Raw genomic sequence first — 16,316 nt, forward strand, 5'->3', positions numbered from 1 at the left:
TGGGGCGTTGGCAAAGGTGTGAGGAAAGAAATCCCATCATTTCCTTCCCCACCGATTGTTATCCCCCTTTTTTAGGGATCTTGATCTTATCCCTTCGGGATATGATCTTATTCCTTCTAAGGGGGGATCTTGGTGCGCCTTGACCAGGGGTGTGGGGCCTTGCCCCCACTATCCACATTCATGTGGGTCCCCCCATGCAGGTGGGCCGCACTCCGGAACCTTTTAGAACCTTCCCGGTACAATACCAAAAAATCCCGAACATTTTCCGGTGGCCAAAATAGGACTTCCCATATATAAATCTTTACCTCCGGACCATTCCGGAACTCCTCGTGACGTCCAGGATCTCATCCGGGACTCTGAAAAACATTCGGTAACTGCACACTAATTCCCATAACAACTCTAGCGTCACCGAACCTTAAGTGTGTAGACCCTACGGGTTCGGAAATCATGCAGACATGACCGAGACAGCTCTCTGGCCAATAACCAACAACGAGATCTGGATACCCATGTCGGCTCCCACATGTTCCACGATGTTCTCATCGGATGAACCACGATGTCAAGGATTCAAGCAATCCCGTATACAATTCCCTTTGTCAATCGGTACGTTACTTGCCCGAGATTTGATCGTCGGTATCCCAATACCTCGTTCAATCTCGTTACCGGCAAGTCACTTTACTCGTTCCGTAATGCATGATCCCGTGACTAACTACTTAGTCACATTGAGCTCATTATGATGATGCATTACCGAGTGGGCCCAGAGATACCTCTCCGTCACACGGAGTGACAAATCCCAGTCTCGATTCGTGCCAACCCAACAGACACTTTCGGAGATACCCGTAGTGCACCTTTATAGCCACCCAGTTATGTTGTGATGTTTGGCACACCCAAAGCATTCCTATGGTATCCGGGAGTTGCACAATCTCATGGTCTAAGGAAATGATACTTGACATTAGAAAAGCTTTTAGCAAACGAACAACACGATATTGTGCTATGCTTAGGATTGGGTCTTGTCCATCACATCATTCTCCTAATGATGTGATCCCGTTATCAATGACATCCAATGTCCATGGTCAGGAAACCATAACCATCGATTGATCAACGAGCTAGTCAACCAGAGGCTGACTAGGGACATGTTGTGGTCTATGTATTTAGACATGTATTACGGTTTCCAGTTAATACAATTATAGCATGAACAATAGACAATTATCATGAACAAGGAAATATAATAATAACCATCTTATTATTGCCTCTAGGGCATATTTCCAACAACGCGATGAAGGAATACGCTAAGATATCGGTATTTTAAAAAACATTTGACATGTATTGCGGGTTTAATGTCAGAAATATCAAGTGTTTTTTTATAAAATAGCATGACGGACTAAGGATACCTATTTTCTTTATTAGTAACAAGCAAAAAGGCCCGTGCATTGCAACGGGAGAAAAAAAATACCACACGCTCTTAATTTACAAAAAAATGTTCTATAATATGATAATTTCTTGCTATTTCTTAAATACATGAAGAGTTAAAAAAGTTGTTAAAAAGATACATGATCTTTTAATCATAAAAAGAGAATTTTTTTTGTCTGGAAAAAAACATTTTTTTGATGGACTCATGTTGACGCAGGTACTTGCGCCCCTATTTTATCACTATTTCTTGCCATACATGTCATAGGTATTGGTCTCTGTTTCATCAGTATTTATTTCTTATCAAACTTGTCTTTTATTTTTTTAGTTTTTGCCATGTATGCCTTATTTTTACTTTTTTCATGCATGTCCTCTCTTTTCTTCTTCTTATATATAGGAGAATAACGCAACATCTCATCTTTATCAGATCTCCTCTGCATTTTCTCTTTTATTTATTTTATAGCGGACATCACATCTTTGTTTGGTCCTTTTATTTCTTGTCATGCATGTCCTTATTTATTGGTGTCGCTAACAAATTTATCTTCAATTTGATGTCCAATCCTGATTTTGCTGAGGTGTTAATCCCAAATCTAAATCGGTACCAGTATGAAAAAAAGACGGATAATACATTGTTGATTAACATTGCAGCCTAGATAGTGTTTTCTTTTAAATTGTTAACTGGTAAAATAACATCATATTTAGATTTTACATATTTTTCCACTCAAACTTCATATATAATATGCTAAATTTTAAGTTACGGTTTAAAAGATGTGACCATTTTAAAAAATATTTGATATCCACTGCGGGTTTAATGTCAGAAACATCAGAGTTTTTTTACAAAATAGCATGACGGGCTAAGAATACATATTTATTTTATTAGTAGGTAAATAAAATATAGATATAGAGGTATAGATATAGAAATAGGTAGTAGTCTTTCCTTCAGCCTTAGAAGAAAAGATACGTACTTTCTCTCGTATCCTTTGCTTACATGTGATGTGATTCCGTATCTCAATTTTATTGTCAGTTTTCGGCCCTATCCAGTCTTGGCGAAATTCTGGTCCGCCAATAAAGTCAATGAGATAAGCTAGTAACATATAACAAACTAATTTGCGCGCCGCGTGTTGGCTTCACGAGAGCAGTGGTAAACAAGTCGCTCCTCCACCGTTCTTGTCAACCTTTGACATGCCGTGTGCGTGCATCAATACGGCTGTAGTATTTGACATGCCGTGTGCGTGCACACAAGAGAAGGAAACTCTAGCGTGTCACGGTAATGGCGTTCCAGCGTCTCTTGCCCCTTGTAGCCCTGCTTTGCTTGTTCGTCGCTCCACCATCGTCAGCTGTGCCCAGCCTCCACCCTGTGGTGCTGGTGCCGGGCAACACCTGCAGCCAGCTGGAGGCGCGGCTCACCGATGAGTACGAACCTCCGCCAGCGACGGGCTGCGGGGTCCCAAGGCAAGGGCGCGGCTGGTTCCGGCTGTGGGAGAACTTCACGGAGCTGCAAGAGGACCCCACCCTCTTGATCAGGAATGTGTGCATGGAAGGGCTGGTGGAGGCACTGGAACGCGTGGGATACAGAGAGGGAGAGAACCTATTCGGCGCCCCGTACGACTTCCGGCACGCGCCGGCCGCTCCCGGGCTGGCGTCCCGGGCCTTCTCCGGCTTCAGCTCCAGGCTCAGGCTCCTGGTGGAGCGCGCAAGCCAAAGGAACGGGAACAAGCCGGTCGTCCTCGTGACGCACAGTCTGGGCGGCCTCTTCGCCACGGTGTTCCTCGATCGGACACCCCTGCGGTGGCGCAGGAGGTACGTCAAGCACCTCGTCATGCTCTGCCTCGGTGCCGGCGACTCGCCGCTCAACATGTGGCCCCTCGCCTCCAAGGCGCTGGCCTCCAGCCCCACGTCGCTGCAGGCCGCCGTGCTCACCTGCGGGAACCGGAGCTTCGCGAGCATGTTCTCGCTCATGCCGTCCCCCAGGGTGTACGGCCGCACGCCCCTGGTGATCACGCGGGACCGGAACTACTCCGCCCACGACATGCCGGAGTTCCTCGCGGCGGCAGGCTTCTCCGAGGACGAGGTGGCGCGGTACAGAACGAGGGCGCTTCCGGTGACCCTCAGCCTTCGGGCGCCGCTCGTGCCGATGACGGCCATGAATGGCGTTGGCGTGCCGACCGTGGATAAGCTGGTGTTCTGGGACGGTAACTTCAGTGGGAGGCCTCAGTTGGTGAATGGCGATGGCGATGGCCAGATCAACTTGGAGACCGTCTTGGCGTTGCAAAGGTTGGTGGGGGCTGATCCGGACCAGCCTTACTTCAAGACAATTTTGATCCCCAACACGACGCACAAGGGTATGATCTCGGATGAATCTGCGCTCAAGCGTGTCGTCAGTGAAATCCTTGGAGCCTCCTCTTGATAGGGGGCATTTATCATGGCAGCATACTTTGTTGGTTATGTGACTTATGCATAATGAAACATAAATTGTCAAAGGAAGAAGTCCATTTTACTTCCTCAAATTCGTCATTTTTGCTTTTCATGTAAAAATATTTGACTTCAGATTTGGCAGGACGATGTGACAAAGTGAGCAAAATAATTGGTACTTGCTTTAATTACTATGTCCAAATTTTTTTTAATATTTGTTCTATTAAGCTACCATTATACACTACTCTATCCGTCCCAATAATAAATGACTCGACTTTATCTTAAATTTGGTGTAGTTAGTAGAAAGTTAAGGGATGCGAATTTTCAGGACATGCGGCCACGCAATGCCGTAATCGCGAGCGTCCGTGAGCGCTTTGTGATTGCTACCTAATATAGCCCCACGCGCAATACTGCACATCGTAATTGCTTACTTAAATGGGATACACCCCGTATACCCCTTTGTGAGTCAGTGAGTGGTCCACAACGAATTTATGTTTGTAGGAGAATACAGCCTTGTCTGTTACCCGCAGTTCGTTGGGGGGTGGCATAAGTGCTCTTGACGTTGGGTCATAAATGCTTTCCCTGGTTCTTTAGTACTGTACATCTTCGAGCCTCGTCCAAGTTGAAGCTCAGGAGGGGAAAGAGGGCATGGCTTGTGTAGAAACAGAGAAATTCAGGTTAGCCGTCGAATCTTTGCTTCTGTCTGTTGATTCCTCCGTGTTTTTGGAAAAGGAGGATTATCGCATCAGAGTGATGTCGACTTCTAATCAGCTCCCCCCATCTCCACCGCTCTCCATAGCATTAGCATGTCGACGAATTTGGGGTCAAGTAGCGGATTTGTGTGCTTGGGAGGGGCGTGGGGGATGGCTGTTTATCCCGATTCTGCTATTTTTGAGAACGAGTCGGGGAGGTTAGGCATGCTACGAGAGGTTACCGAGGACGACCCGAGTGGAAGATTTGCAGATTTATTGGATTCTGTTGAACTTAGCCCAGAATCAGACCTTGTGGACCTAGACGACAAAAGAACTCCTAGGCTGGAGAACAAATATGCGGCCCTTGATGACAAGGTTGGTTGGGTTACGAGGTAGTAATAGTATATATGTTCGATGGATCACACAAACACTCCATTTTCTTTCTGGTTTCAGGAACAGGAGGATGGCATCTGATTGGCCGTGTGGTGCGATGGAGGTGGTGTTGAACTACTGTGGGACATGGACGAACACATGCTTGGGAAGCCAGGCAAAGCTGGGAGAGATGGAGAAGGGAAAGAACTTAGAATGGCCAGGTGAAGCAGGGAAGCATAAAAAGACCGAGAGGAGCATCATGCAGCTAGCCGTTGTGACTTAAGTGTGATCAATGCGCGTCTCGTCCCCACCTGGTGCAGCTTGCCGTTGGCACTGCCATGCAATCAATTCCTATCGACGCGCCAGCCGTTTCAATGCATGAGGCTGCCATGTGGGCCACTTGCTGCAGGCGCAGAGGCAAATACGAGTGCCATACCAGCTGGTGTACGCTGACCAGGGGAGATTTTACGGGTACGATGTATTGAAGTCGCACGAATCACGTGGGGAGGAGCGGTGCTGATAACGACCTCGCGTGGCCGCATGTGCACACGCGATTTATCGAAAGTTAAGTCACTTATTTTGGGACGGTGGGAGTATATATTAGACTGTGAAAATAGTCCTAAAATATAAATTGCAATTTTTAACACAGAAAAATTAAGCATATGGCAATGTGCTTTTTGATATTTGTGGAAATGGAAACACGGAGCCGAACGGACAAATGCCATTTTTTATAAACAGGATGTCGAGCCTATGTCGGAGTGGGGCATGACTTCCCCTCATAGTTCACATGCGCGTATTAGACCTGTCCATATATAGGGGCGGACGAGAACATATTACGATACACCGAGCCAATTTGTGCACCCAGTGCACCGGTGGATTCAGGACCCTTGGATGAAAAATTAATGGGCCAGAGTTTGGTCAAAAGAAAGACTATACCTTTTCTGCAAAGACAACCTTGCACTTTCTACAAACTAACCGCACCCCACGGCACACACTCTTATAAAAAAAATGTATGTTTATTTTTCTGGCCCAAACATAAAATGGTTCATATATTTTGAACCGAATGATCGATATAAGATCCGTTTTGACTGTTATTTTTGTTTTGACAAGATATTTGAAATAAGATCGATATTCCATATGTTTCCAAAAATTATTATTTGCTGGTTTTTTGAAGCTTGGCTTGGAACTTGTGATGTATGAGACGGATGTGCACCCGGGACGCGCGTGTGAGAAAGAAGCAAAACATGTATATGTTGCAGTCAAGTTTTGAGTTAAATTTCAAAAAGTAAAAGAAATATTAATTTTTAAAAATATACTCAATATTGATTTTGATTTGAAAATCTAGTCAAAACAAAGATGGCAGTAAGAACGTAGATTTATTTATAGCAGAGGGAGATGTGCAGTGTGGTTTGACTTTGATAAATAAAAGGACTATTCTGCAATGTTCCAACAATCCAACTACCAGCCTGATCATATCCTTCAGTTTTTTATCCAATGGCTCATATAGCATGGGTGCATTGGGTGCAGGAGTTGGCTCGGTGCACCTGATAAGTCACATCCTACAACATACTTGGGCTGCTTTGGTTCTTGGACTTGGACCAGTCACCAAATTCTCCATCATTCTCCTCATCTCCTGTCGCCAAGTGGGGAAACCCTCATGAGGAGAGACGCGATGTGGGTCTTTTTTTTCTCGGAATCGTGTAATAGAGTTTTTCTTGGGCTATATTTTGGTATTGTGCATTAGAGTCCTATGAAATTCAGGATAGTCTCAATCCCACCTGACTACCATTTGTACCGGTCCCATGGATCAATATCCAAGGAACACAACTTGAGCAGCGAACTTGATGAAGTTTCATAGTTTCTCATAATAGGGCTACAACATATTTTTCATATTGATTCTGGAGGCTCTTCTTACTCTCTCTATATAAGACCTCCATGCAACAGATTGTCAAATGTGTAGCCTAGCTTAATACCCATTATGAGGACCGAAACCTAAGTGGGATCAACACACCCATGTCGGTTAGCCTCTCAAATTAAAAGGTTACATAATAGCAAAGGTAAACCTAGATGCATATATGAAATATTTGAGTGTAGAGTGGTCCTACTATAAAGAACCGCAATACTTCTTTAGCCAATTATCATCTACGTAGTGCTAGTGGACTTCTGTGTGGTTGATCCTGTTGAAGTATAGGTGAAGTACCCATCTTTCCCCCATCAACTTATGCTTTTGGAAAAACTAGTTTGTGCATAGTATCTCAATAGGTGCTTGAATGAAAGGAAGGTTTTCTACCAAGCAAATGAAGATCATTAGTTAATCGCTTAGTTGGGATCATATCGCCTGTTGAAGGTCATTCATTAATTGCTTCTCCCAAGTACGTTCATGTGATACCGTTGCTTCTTAATGATACTCAGCATCAGCTTTAGAGTACTCCATAGAAAGTTGCCATATGCTGCACCATAATATGGATCCTGATCCAAGACAGAAGAAGTATCTAGGTGTTGACCTCTCTGTGCGTAATACTATAAGCTTAATTAGATATTAAGCGCAATACATGGATCCAATCGATATATTTTAAGTCCAAGTATCTGGTCCAAGATTACTAATTAGATATTAAGGATTATTACACAGTAGCAAGACGATAAGCTTCATTCTGACATCCAGTTGACTTACTCTATGTGGAAGAGGCAAACAGATGAATACCATGGACACATCTGAGAAGATTGTAACTGGTCCTGTTTAAAGAGCGGGAACTTTAACATAGGAAAATATACGATTTGGTTCAAATTCATGTTCACCACGCGATCTCTTAGCCATTTGAAATATAATCACGTCTACTTAATCTAATGGTGTTAATAATTACTTCAGCCGGACCGGCAAAAAAATCTTATTAAGAAAAAAAAGGAGATATATGATTCTCGAACAACCATACAAGCTAAAGAACTCTAAGTAGTAAGGTGATAGTTGCCCTCGTAAAAGCATGGCCAAACATTCTAAGTAAAGAGATCTGAAATATCAAGGTGATAGTTCCAACCGATCATGGTCATTAACGTGATCTTTCGGATTCTGGCGAAGGGGTACGCAAATAGGGTCACCCGGCTCACTGATACTACAACTCACCCCAACCAACCGGCCTTCATCCAAGGCCGGTTCATCCTCGACAGGGTGCTAGTTTTCCACGAGGTGTTTCATGAAGTCCGCTCCAAGCACTTGCGAGCGGTCTTTCTGAAGCTAGATTTCCACAAAGCCTACGACACGGTAATTTGGCCTTTCCTCTGAGAAGTTCTGCTTCAAAAGAGCTTTGACGACCGCTAGATCACCAGGTTTATGCAGCTGGTCTCCTACGACAGCACTGCGGTGAACATCAGCAGCGAGATTGGACCCCACTTCCCCACACTCTGTGGGCTTCATCAAGGTGATCCCTTCTCCCCCTTATTGTTCAACATGGTGGTCGATGCCCTCGCTTCCATCCTAGAAAAAGCCAAGGGGCGGGGCATATCCACGGTGTGGTCCCTCATCTGGTGGGAGGGGAAGGTGTCTTCCTCTTCCAATATGCCGACGACACCATCATAATAGTTGAGGGTTCCATGTCTGACATCGCAAACCTGAAGTCCTCCTCCTATGCTTCCAGCAAATGTCTAGTTTCACGATCAACTTTTAAAAGAGCGAAATGATGATTCTTGGCTACTCCCCGGATGAGGGCCAAGACATGGCCGACCGGTGGAATTGCAAGCTGGAACCTTCCCCTCGACCTACCTGGGGATTCCCATTGGTGACTCTCGACTGACCGTTGCGGACCTATGCCCTATTGTGTCCAGGATGCAGCACCGTGTAGCGCCTTGGCGGGGCAGATGGCTTTCTAAGGCGGCTAGGATAGTCCTCGTCAGCTCTTCACTGACAACCTTCTCATGTTCATCATGAGCTTCTATAGCCTTCATGAGACCCCGCACTAGGAGATTGCCAAATATCAGGCGCGGTTCTTCTGGACTGGGGAGGGGGGACAAGCAAAAATACCATATGGCCAGTTGTCCTGACATTTGTAAGCCAATGAACCAAGGCGGCCTCGAGATCCTATCCTCCAGGCGCATGAACACCGCCCTGTTGACACGTTGGCTCTGGAGGATTGCTAATGGGTATGGTGGCCTCTGGCTGGACATAGTCAGGAACAAATACCTTCGCGGTCAGCCCCTTGCCTTCTGCCAACGAACTGGTGGTTCCTAGTTCTGGCAGTGCATCATCCAGCTCATGCCGATCCTCCGCATAGGTACTTCCATCTCTGTTTGATTCTTCGACGCTGTTCTGGTTCGATCAGTGGGTGGGAGATCACCCCTGGCCGCTCGCTTCCCGGAGTTATTCTCCATCGTGGTTGACCATCGGGTCTCTGTCGAATTGTTTGTATCCGGTAGTTGTGGATTCGGATACTTCAGTTTAAATTTTTGTTTAAGGAAATTAGGAGGCGCTTTCACAAAAATAATAATTCAAAAACAATTAAGTGGTGAGAGAGAGCAGGTCAGCAGGGGTGCGCTACTAAATTTTTGTTAGAATCTTGTGATTGATTGCCCAGTATCCATGTATGATGCTTTGTTTTGCTAATTGGTGCTGCTGATTTATTTGCTGCTCCAAACATGACGGTTGAATTATAGCTGAAAAATGATAGTTGGACTGCTAGTTATAAGATATTATGAAAATATAGGAGAGAGAATATAGACAACGTGTATATACTATATAGAGAATCTGTTGAAAAACTGGATGTGTATATCAGAGTATCTTTTCAGACCATTGTGTACATAAAAATTTAGACAACCGAATTTATAAATGCTGCTGAAGATGCTCATCTAACAAAATATTAATGTATGTCATCAAAAATTATATCGTTGGATTCGTATTTAAACATAGTTTCTGATAATATTATTTTGGTTATGTACATAACGTGTATTTTATTAGTTAACAACATGGTTAAAATATGAGTCTAACCTCTTGTTTGGTTAAAAAGTCTTTAGGAGGTACTTTTCTAGTCCTTACACTAAAAAGTCCCTGGAAACAAACACCCCTAAGAAACCTGATAGAACTCCAACTACTATCCTTAATTAGATACAACTCCATGCAAAACCCGGCCTATGGCCAGCGCGTGAGTTGATGGGTGCTTAATTAGATCGCTGGTTGCAATTGTATACCTTCGTGTTCCGATCCAGGGAAGGATCGATCGAGCCAGCTTCGCTTCATCTTCGCCCGTCCTCCCGTCGCCGTCGCCTGAAGTACTACGGCAGCTCAACGCCGGGCGTCGGCCAACATGATAGCCAAAGAGGAGAAAGAGCTGGTGCCGCAGCTGCGGTTCCCGGCGGGATACCACTTCCGGCCAACCGACGAGGAGCTCCTCGACGTCTACCTCCGCGCCAAGATCGACGGACGGGAGCCGCCGCTGGACGTGTTCATGGACGTGGACATCCTCGACTGGGACCCCGCCGAGCTCGTCGGTACGTACGTAATTAATTACCCTACATCTCAACTTCTTAAACTGGTTCACTCGCCGGATAGATCTATCCATCCTAATTTCTGTTGGTTGCAAATAATTCAGTTAAATGTTGAATGAAATCGGTCGAGTCCATCTTAGTTTCCTGTCAAATGCATGCACTCCCAACGAATCGAGGCGATCGATTGATTTCGGTTTCATCTTAACCTAACTAGAGAAGCGCAAGGCCTACGGGGAGGGCAGATACTTCTTCACGAAAAGAACTGAGTGTCCGGCGAACAAGAACGGCGAGCCGCGCCGGAAGCTGTACAAGGTGAAGGCGAGCTGGAAGGCCACGGGGTGCCCAGGGATCATCTACCGCAGTGCGACGGGCGAGAAAATCGGGACAAAAAGGATCCTCACCTACTATTCCGGCGGCGTCGAGTGTGATAAGTGGAGCATGAACGAGTACGTCATGACAGGCAGGGCAGGGGTACGTACGATCAACACGCAACGCTACCTTGTATTTTTTTTAACCAGATTATTATCAAAGCTTTAAATAGTAGCACGACGGACGGTTCCAAAATAAATGTTTCAATTTTAGCACAACATTAAAAACTTTGTACTAAAGTTGACACACTTATTTTGGGATTGAGGGAGTACTTGTCTATGATGATCTGCAGATCAACTCATCCCTTGTGCCCGGTCGATCCGAGTAGTTATGCGAGTAAATTAGGGTTTGTGGTCTACACCATGTTCCCCTCCATTTATCCATGGTACCGCTCACAATTATGGATATAATTCCGTAAGTGCACTCCATAATAAGGTATTGCAAATATTAGCTATTCCAAACAATTTGAATATATTATTTTAATTGGCATAGTGTGTAGCCAATTCTTCACACACCAAATAACGAATGTAAGTGTCCCCCAAAACACAAATGTAAGCTTTATTAGTAAAAAAAGGACATTGTTTAGAACGTAATAAAGTCTTAAACATTTGCAACTTTCACTATCGACACTTTTTAGAAGGTCCAGTGGGCTGAATATTTGAAAATCACACGTATAAATTTATCTTGACGCTGCATTCGTTGTATCCTATTTTGTAGGGTTTTATTAATAAATACTCCCTCCGTCCCAAAATAAGTGTCTTGAACTTAATACAAATTTGTACCAGAGCTAGTACAAAGTTGAGACACTTATTTTAGGACGGAGGGAGTACATTACTTCGTATGTGAATGTCTAGAAGTGTATGGGAGTGTACTAATCATATACTTCTAACAGCTTGTTAACCTACTATAAGCATGTGGTAGAAGTATATAGAAGTGCACCGGGGCGTACTAACGTTAAATACTACTACTACAACTTACATCACATTCCACTTTTACACTGTCTGCATTGCAGCTGGATCAGTGGATCTTGTGCACAATACAGGAGAAGTTACACTGGGAGGCCAAAAGCAGCAAACACGCAGCAGGCAAGATGGCAGAAGACACTAGTAGCAAAGGCAAGACAGTGGCAACAGGCGCTAGAAAGGTGCCCAAGACCAAAAGACAGAAGAAGGAGAAGATGGACCCCTCCCAGCCACATAAAACTCAGGAACAACTGCAGCAACCACAGCAAAAACAAGAGACCACACCTGACGTATTCTCCGAACCGCCAACAATGTTTACAAGTGATCACCATGCTTTGCATGAAGAAGAGATCATGGAGCAGGACTTCACAACCAAGATGATCCAAGTCGTTGTCCAGCAAGAACACCCATATGGAGATCAGCATTACCTTGACGCCCCAGCGCCACAAGAGACAACATACGAAGGACCCGGCGAGCCACCGTTGAAGCCGCACCACCAGCATGGTTACCATGCTTGGCTGGAAGAGCAACAACATCAGGAGCTTGAGGATCCGTTCTCCGTTCAACATCAGTTTGACCCATTCAACACCATGATATTTCAGGGCCACACAGGTCAAGAACCAACACCTGGGTGGTGGCAGCAGCACCAGCCAAGCTACATAGATAATTATCATCAGTTTTTCCTGCCAGCCAATGGCATGGAGCATGCCAGCGGGTGTCAGCTTCCGCACCAACAGACTCTTTATCCGCTTGGAACACCAGGATCCCATGGGGACTTCAAACCAACTTCACAACATGAACTGCAATTCCCATTGGACCCCGCAAAACCCAACGAGCAGCAAACAAGTCCCGATTCTGTGCTCGGCGTGTGTCAACATTGTCAGCTGACTAGTGCGGATAAGGTCGCGTGCTCCCTATGTTGTTGTGGTGGATTTAATTCGGAGATGAAGTAACTAGATCTATTATCGTTATCTATGTACATATGTTGTCTTATTATGTCAGATTGAGTTGATAGTCATGTTTAGGGCCGTCTGAGTAAAGGTAATTAGAGCAGCACGTCAATAAAGTAGCGGACGCATCCGCGTGCATCCTGAGTATATGTCGTCATCTGTGCATTATGCTTTTGCTTGCGGACAATCAAGCAATAATAGTACTATGCTTGCTAAGTACTGATCGTTCTTTCTTTTTTTATCCTGTGGTACAAAGGTGTTGGTAACTTCACCCGCAGAAAAAATAAGTTGTTGCTAACTAATGGGCGCCACTGAATCCATCTTGAAGTATCTAGTGAAATCCTTAAACTTCAGGTTTCTCTTTTAGGTTACATGTTCTAGATTATTCGAACTAAAAATATCAAGACAGATGTGTGTGGTTATCATATACTACGACCCACGACAGCTTAATACTACAACATGCAGGAACAACTAAAAAAATCTTGATCTTTACAGCCACGGGATTACATGTGTGTATTGTACAAAAAGGGAGATTATGCTGGGCTCATTCAGTTATACTTGACCATGGTAACCAAATTACTGTCCCATTCATTGGAAAGATTAGTTTTGGTTCTTGCACATGGGACGATGGGTTCAAGAATTACTGAGCCAAGAGAGAAAGTTACGCAAAGCTGCTCTTGCTCTCTTTCTGTCACTATAAATTATGCAAAGTTGCTCTTGCTCTCTCTCTCTTTACAGTTGAGAGGTTTAATGAAGTGCTCTAGTAGCCAATTGTGATATGGTTAACTACACTTTTTCTTAGATCAATTTGTCCAGTAGCTAGCAAGGCATCACATCACAGATCGATGCATCGACTCAGCCCTTGCAGATTTAGTGAATCTGCAAATCCTAATTAGAACTGTTGATCGGTAATTTCAGCGTACATGCAAGTTGCCACATGACAGATGATGGTGATTGATGAGGCCATGGAGGTAGATAAAAACACAACGCGTGTTCAGTCACCGGACGTTTGGCTTAAGCCCAGTGACAATCTAAAGTGTCATATTCTATTATCAATTAATTTGCGCAGTAGCGAAGTTTACCAATTCAGTGAATATGCACAGCACCAAACCAATATCTTAATCAAGCATAGATCTGACAGACATCACGAAACAAGAGGCGACCAGATTTACCTAGATATGAGATTTTTTCGATAAAGGGTGGATTTATTGACTCAAAACGAAGTATCAAGAAAATACAAACATGATGAGCACACACCCGGCCTCTGCATAGTTAGGATGGACACAGCCAACACTAACACACATAAAAGCACACGCGGGCAAATAGCAAAGTCATATAAGACCAAAGCTATGCATATGCGAGGCAAAAAAAATAAAACTAAGTGATTAGATCCTTGATCGGCAAACTATAGGAAAGACCATATCCGCACCAACCATCTCATGACAAAACGTGAACGAAGAGATTCTTCAACAGCAACGCTTTCACAAAGGGAGCGATGCTTAGGCGCCTGCGTCACCGGATCCAACCACCGAAGGATAGAATCTAGGTTTTCACCCTGAAGAAACGGTCCGAGCATATCCGAGCAATGCCTTCAACAAGGTAACGACGTATGAATGTCGCCATTGCCAGGTATAACCAACTCGGGTCAGACCTGGGCTTTCACCCCGGAGCTCGATACTAGGTGCTCGAGAAGCACCACCATTGGAGTCATTCATGTGACGTCGCCACCACTTTTCCGCAATCCGAGCAGCTACACGCGATACGAACGCTGCCGCTGCACAACCATGCCTCTGCATCAAGCCGCCATCGATAGTTTGCATCTCATCACCGGAGCACCGAATCTGGAGAGATGAACCCTCACGAAGATTTCCAGTGGCCACAACCGCCATGGAGTCGCAGGAGGTCAAAGCTACGTAGTTTGCATCCACCACCAAATAGGCCAATCAAAATCTAGATCACCACCACCGCCTGAGCGCCCGTCCGCCGGCGAGGGGAGGCCAGACCGAAACAAGTGCTTGCCCAGCCGTGGGGATGCATGCAGCCGTACGCTCTCGAACAATTCCACACATCGCTGGAACAAATCCATGGCCCTGGCCAGCGGCATCACCCATCCAGCGCCCGCCCATCCAGGTTTGTGCGTGCCCACCGTTGCCGTTCAAGCCAGCCGCCAGGGACAGTCGCCCGTGTCCACCAAGCCGCCGAGCCCCGCCAGGACCTCGCGTCCCAGCGCACGCCGACGCGCCGCCCTCGTCAGTGCCCACCAGATCTGGGTGCCGCCACGAGAGGAGGCCCCGCCGCCGCCGTCAGCCCCACAGGCTTTACCCGGCGGCGTCCTCCGGCGACGGCGCGGCAGCAGGTGGAGGGAAGGAGGGTGGCGGCGCTGGGTTTGCCAAGGGACACCCGAGCCGCCTTGGGCGAGGCGACGCGGGGTCTGGCGCTCAGAGCCTGCCTTTCTGACCTAGATATGAGATGACTTGGGGATCGATCGAGGTCCAACTAATTAACTAATGTAAGTGACATAACCTTGGCTGTATTTGCCAAACTTAGCTAAGCATAAGCTATGAGAAGACTTCACTATACATGACAACGGCATGTAAACATACGACAAATGTAAGCAAGAAAGCAGATCAAACATGAAGTTGCTCTAACTTATTTTGTGCATCGACCAGCTGGTGGGACGCTTTCTTCTTACAAAGTTTGCTTGGGGCCTTTCTCATCGCCCTTCTGCGCCTTGATGTACTTTGTGATGGCCTCAGCAATGCGAGCGAAAGTGCTGGTAGTGACAAAGGCTGCGTTGCCTGTGTGCTCGTCCTCAACTTCATATTCCACAGTCGATCTTATTGTAGATGTGTTATCTGCATTCCCTACAATCTCAAACCGTACGAAATACTTCAAAAATCCCAGATTGAGGAGACCCCCTTCTATTACTATCGCCTCCTTGACAAAGTTTTCATTGTCAATCTTGATGAACTTTTCTTTCTGGTATTCCAGTCCAGGGATTCCTAGCATCACATTAATCACCAAAAAAAAATTACCGGCCTGAAGCTATGAATTTTGGGTGCATATTACAAGAGGAAAATAGACCTTGCTGGTTGGAAGTATAAAGGTTCAGATTCTAACCAGGAGGAAAGGTGAGACGCAAGACTGTTCCAACACCACCATCTCCAACCACAACCTCGAACTCTGAGAGCACGTCCGGAAGCAATTGAGGGATCAACTGGCCCAAAAGGAGGCCTCCATAGACCTCCCACACCTCGGCTGCCGGGAGGTCACTCTTCAACTCATGGTAGAGGCTCCCTTTCATTGCTTTTGGAGAAACCTTGCTTTTTGTGAGCTCTGTGTGACTTATCAACGAGTGCGCGTGCGCCAGTGTACATATATAGATTTCATTTTGTGTGCAATTGTTGGGTACCGCGTTTCGAGAATATGTTGGTTGGGATGTCAACACTAAGCATCACATTGTGCTTTCCCAAAAAATTGTGTTTATACGATATAGTCAACCATACGTTGCGGCATCACCATCAATCTTGTTTTTATTCAAGTTAAAAAAAATCGTGTGCAAGGGAATCTTTTCCTAGGGTACTACCCCCTCTGTCCTTACTTACATGGTGCGCACGTATTTCTACATTCAGCTTTGACCAGGTTTGATTATCAAAATGTGGGTTATGCGTTGCATAATCATACCA

At 45.4% G+C, this 16,316-nt stretch overlaps 3 protein-coding genes across 3 annotated transcripts; 2 read left to right on the plus strand and 1 right to left on the minus strand.

The window, feature by feature from the left end:
• Nucleotides 1–2,674: 2,674 nt before the first annotated feature.
• Nucleotides 2,675–4,004, plus strand: LOC123163200 (lecithin-cholesterol acyltransferase-like 1). Its single transcript, XM_044580946.1, has one exon. It carries the CDS (start codon nucleotides 2,675–2,677, stop codon nucleotides 3,809–3,811), a length of 1,137 nt encoding a protein of 378 aa, XP_044436881.1. The 3' UTR covers nucleotides 3,812–4,004.
• Nucleotides 4,005–10,079: 6,075 nt separating this feature from the next.
• On the plus strand, nucleotides 10,080–12,633 carry LOC123158795 (NAC domain-containing protein 43-like). Its single transcript, XM_044576636.1, has 3 exons — nucleotides 10,080–10,352; nucleotides 10,564–10,820; nucleotides 11,731–12,633. The coding sequence occupies exons 1-3, from the start codon at nucleotides 10,169–10,171 to the stop codon at nucleotides 12,631–12,633; spliced, it is 1,344 nt and encodes a 447-aa protein (XP_044432571.1). The 5' UTR covers nucleotides 10,080–10,168.
• A 2,573-nt stretch (nucleotides 12,634–15,206) lies between these two features.
• LOC123162564 (norbelladine synthase) lies at nucleotides 15,207–15,969 on the minus strand. Its single transcript, XM_044580338.1, has 2 exons — nucleotides 15,751–15,969; nucleotides 15,207–15,632 (listed from the first exon to the last, which is right to left on the minus strand). The coding sequence occupies exons 1-2, from the start codon at nucleotides 15,932–15,934 to the stop codon at nucleotides 15,319–15,321; spliced, it is 498 nt and encodes a 165-aa protein (XP_044436273.1). The 5' UTR covers nucleotides 15,935–15,969; the 3' UTR covers nucleotides 15,207–15,318.
• Nucleotides 15,970–16,316: the final 347 nt, after the last annotated feature.

This window comes from Triticum aestivum, chromosome 7B (assembly GCF_018294505.1).
Source record: "Triticum aestivum cultivar Chinese Spring chromosome 7B, IWGSC CS RefSeq v2.1, whole genome shotgun sequence".
NCBI lineage: Eukaryota > Viridiplantae > Streptophyta > Magnoliopsida > Poales > Poaceae > Triticum > Triticum aestivum.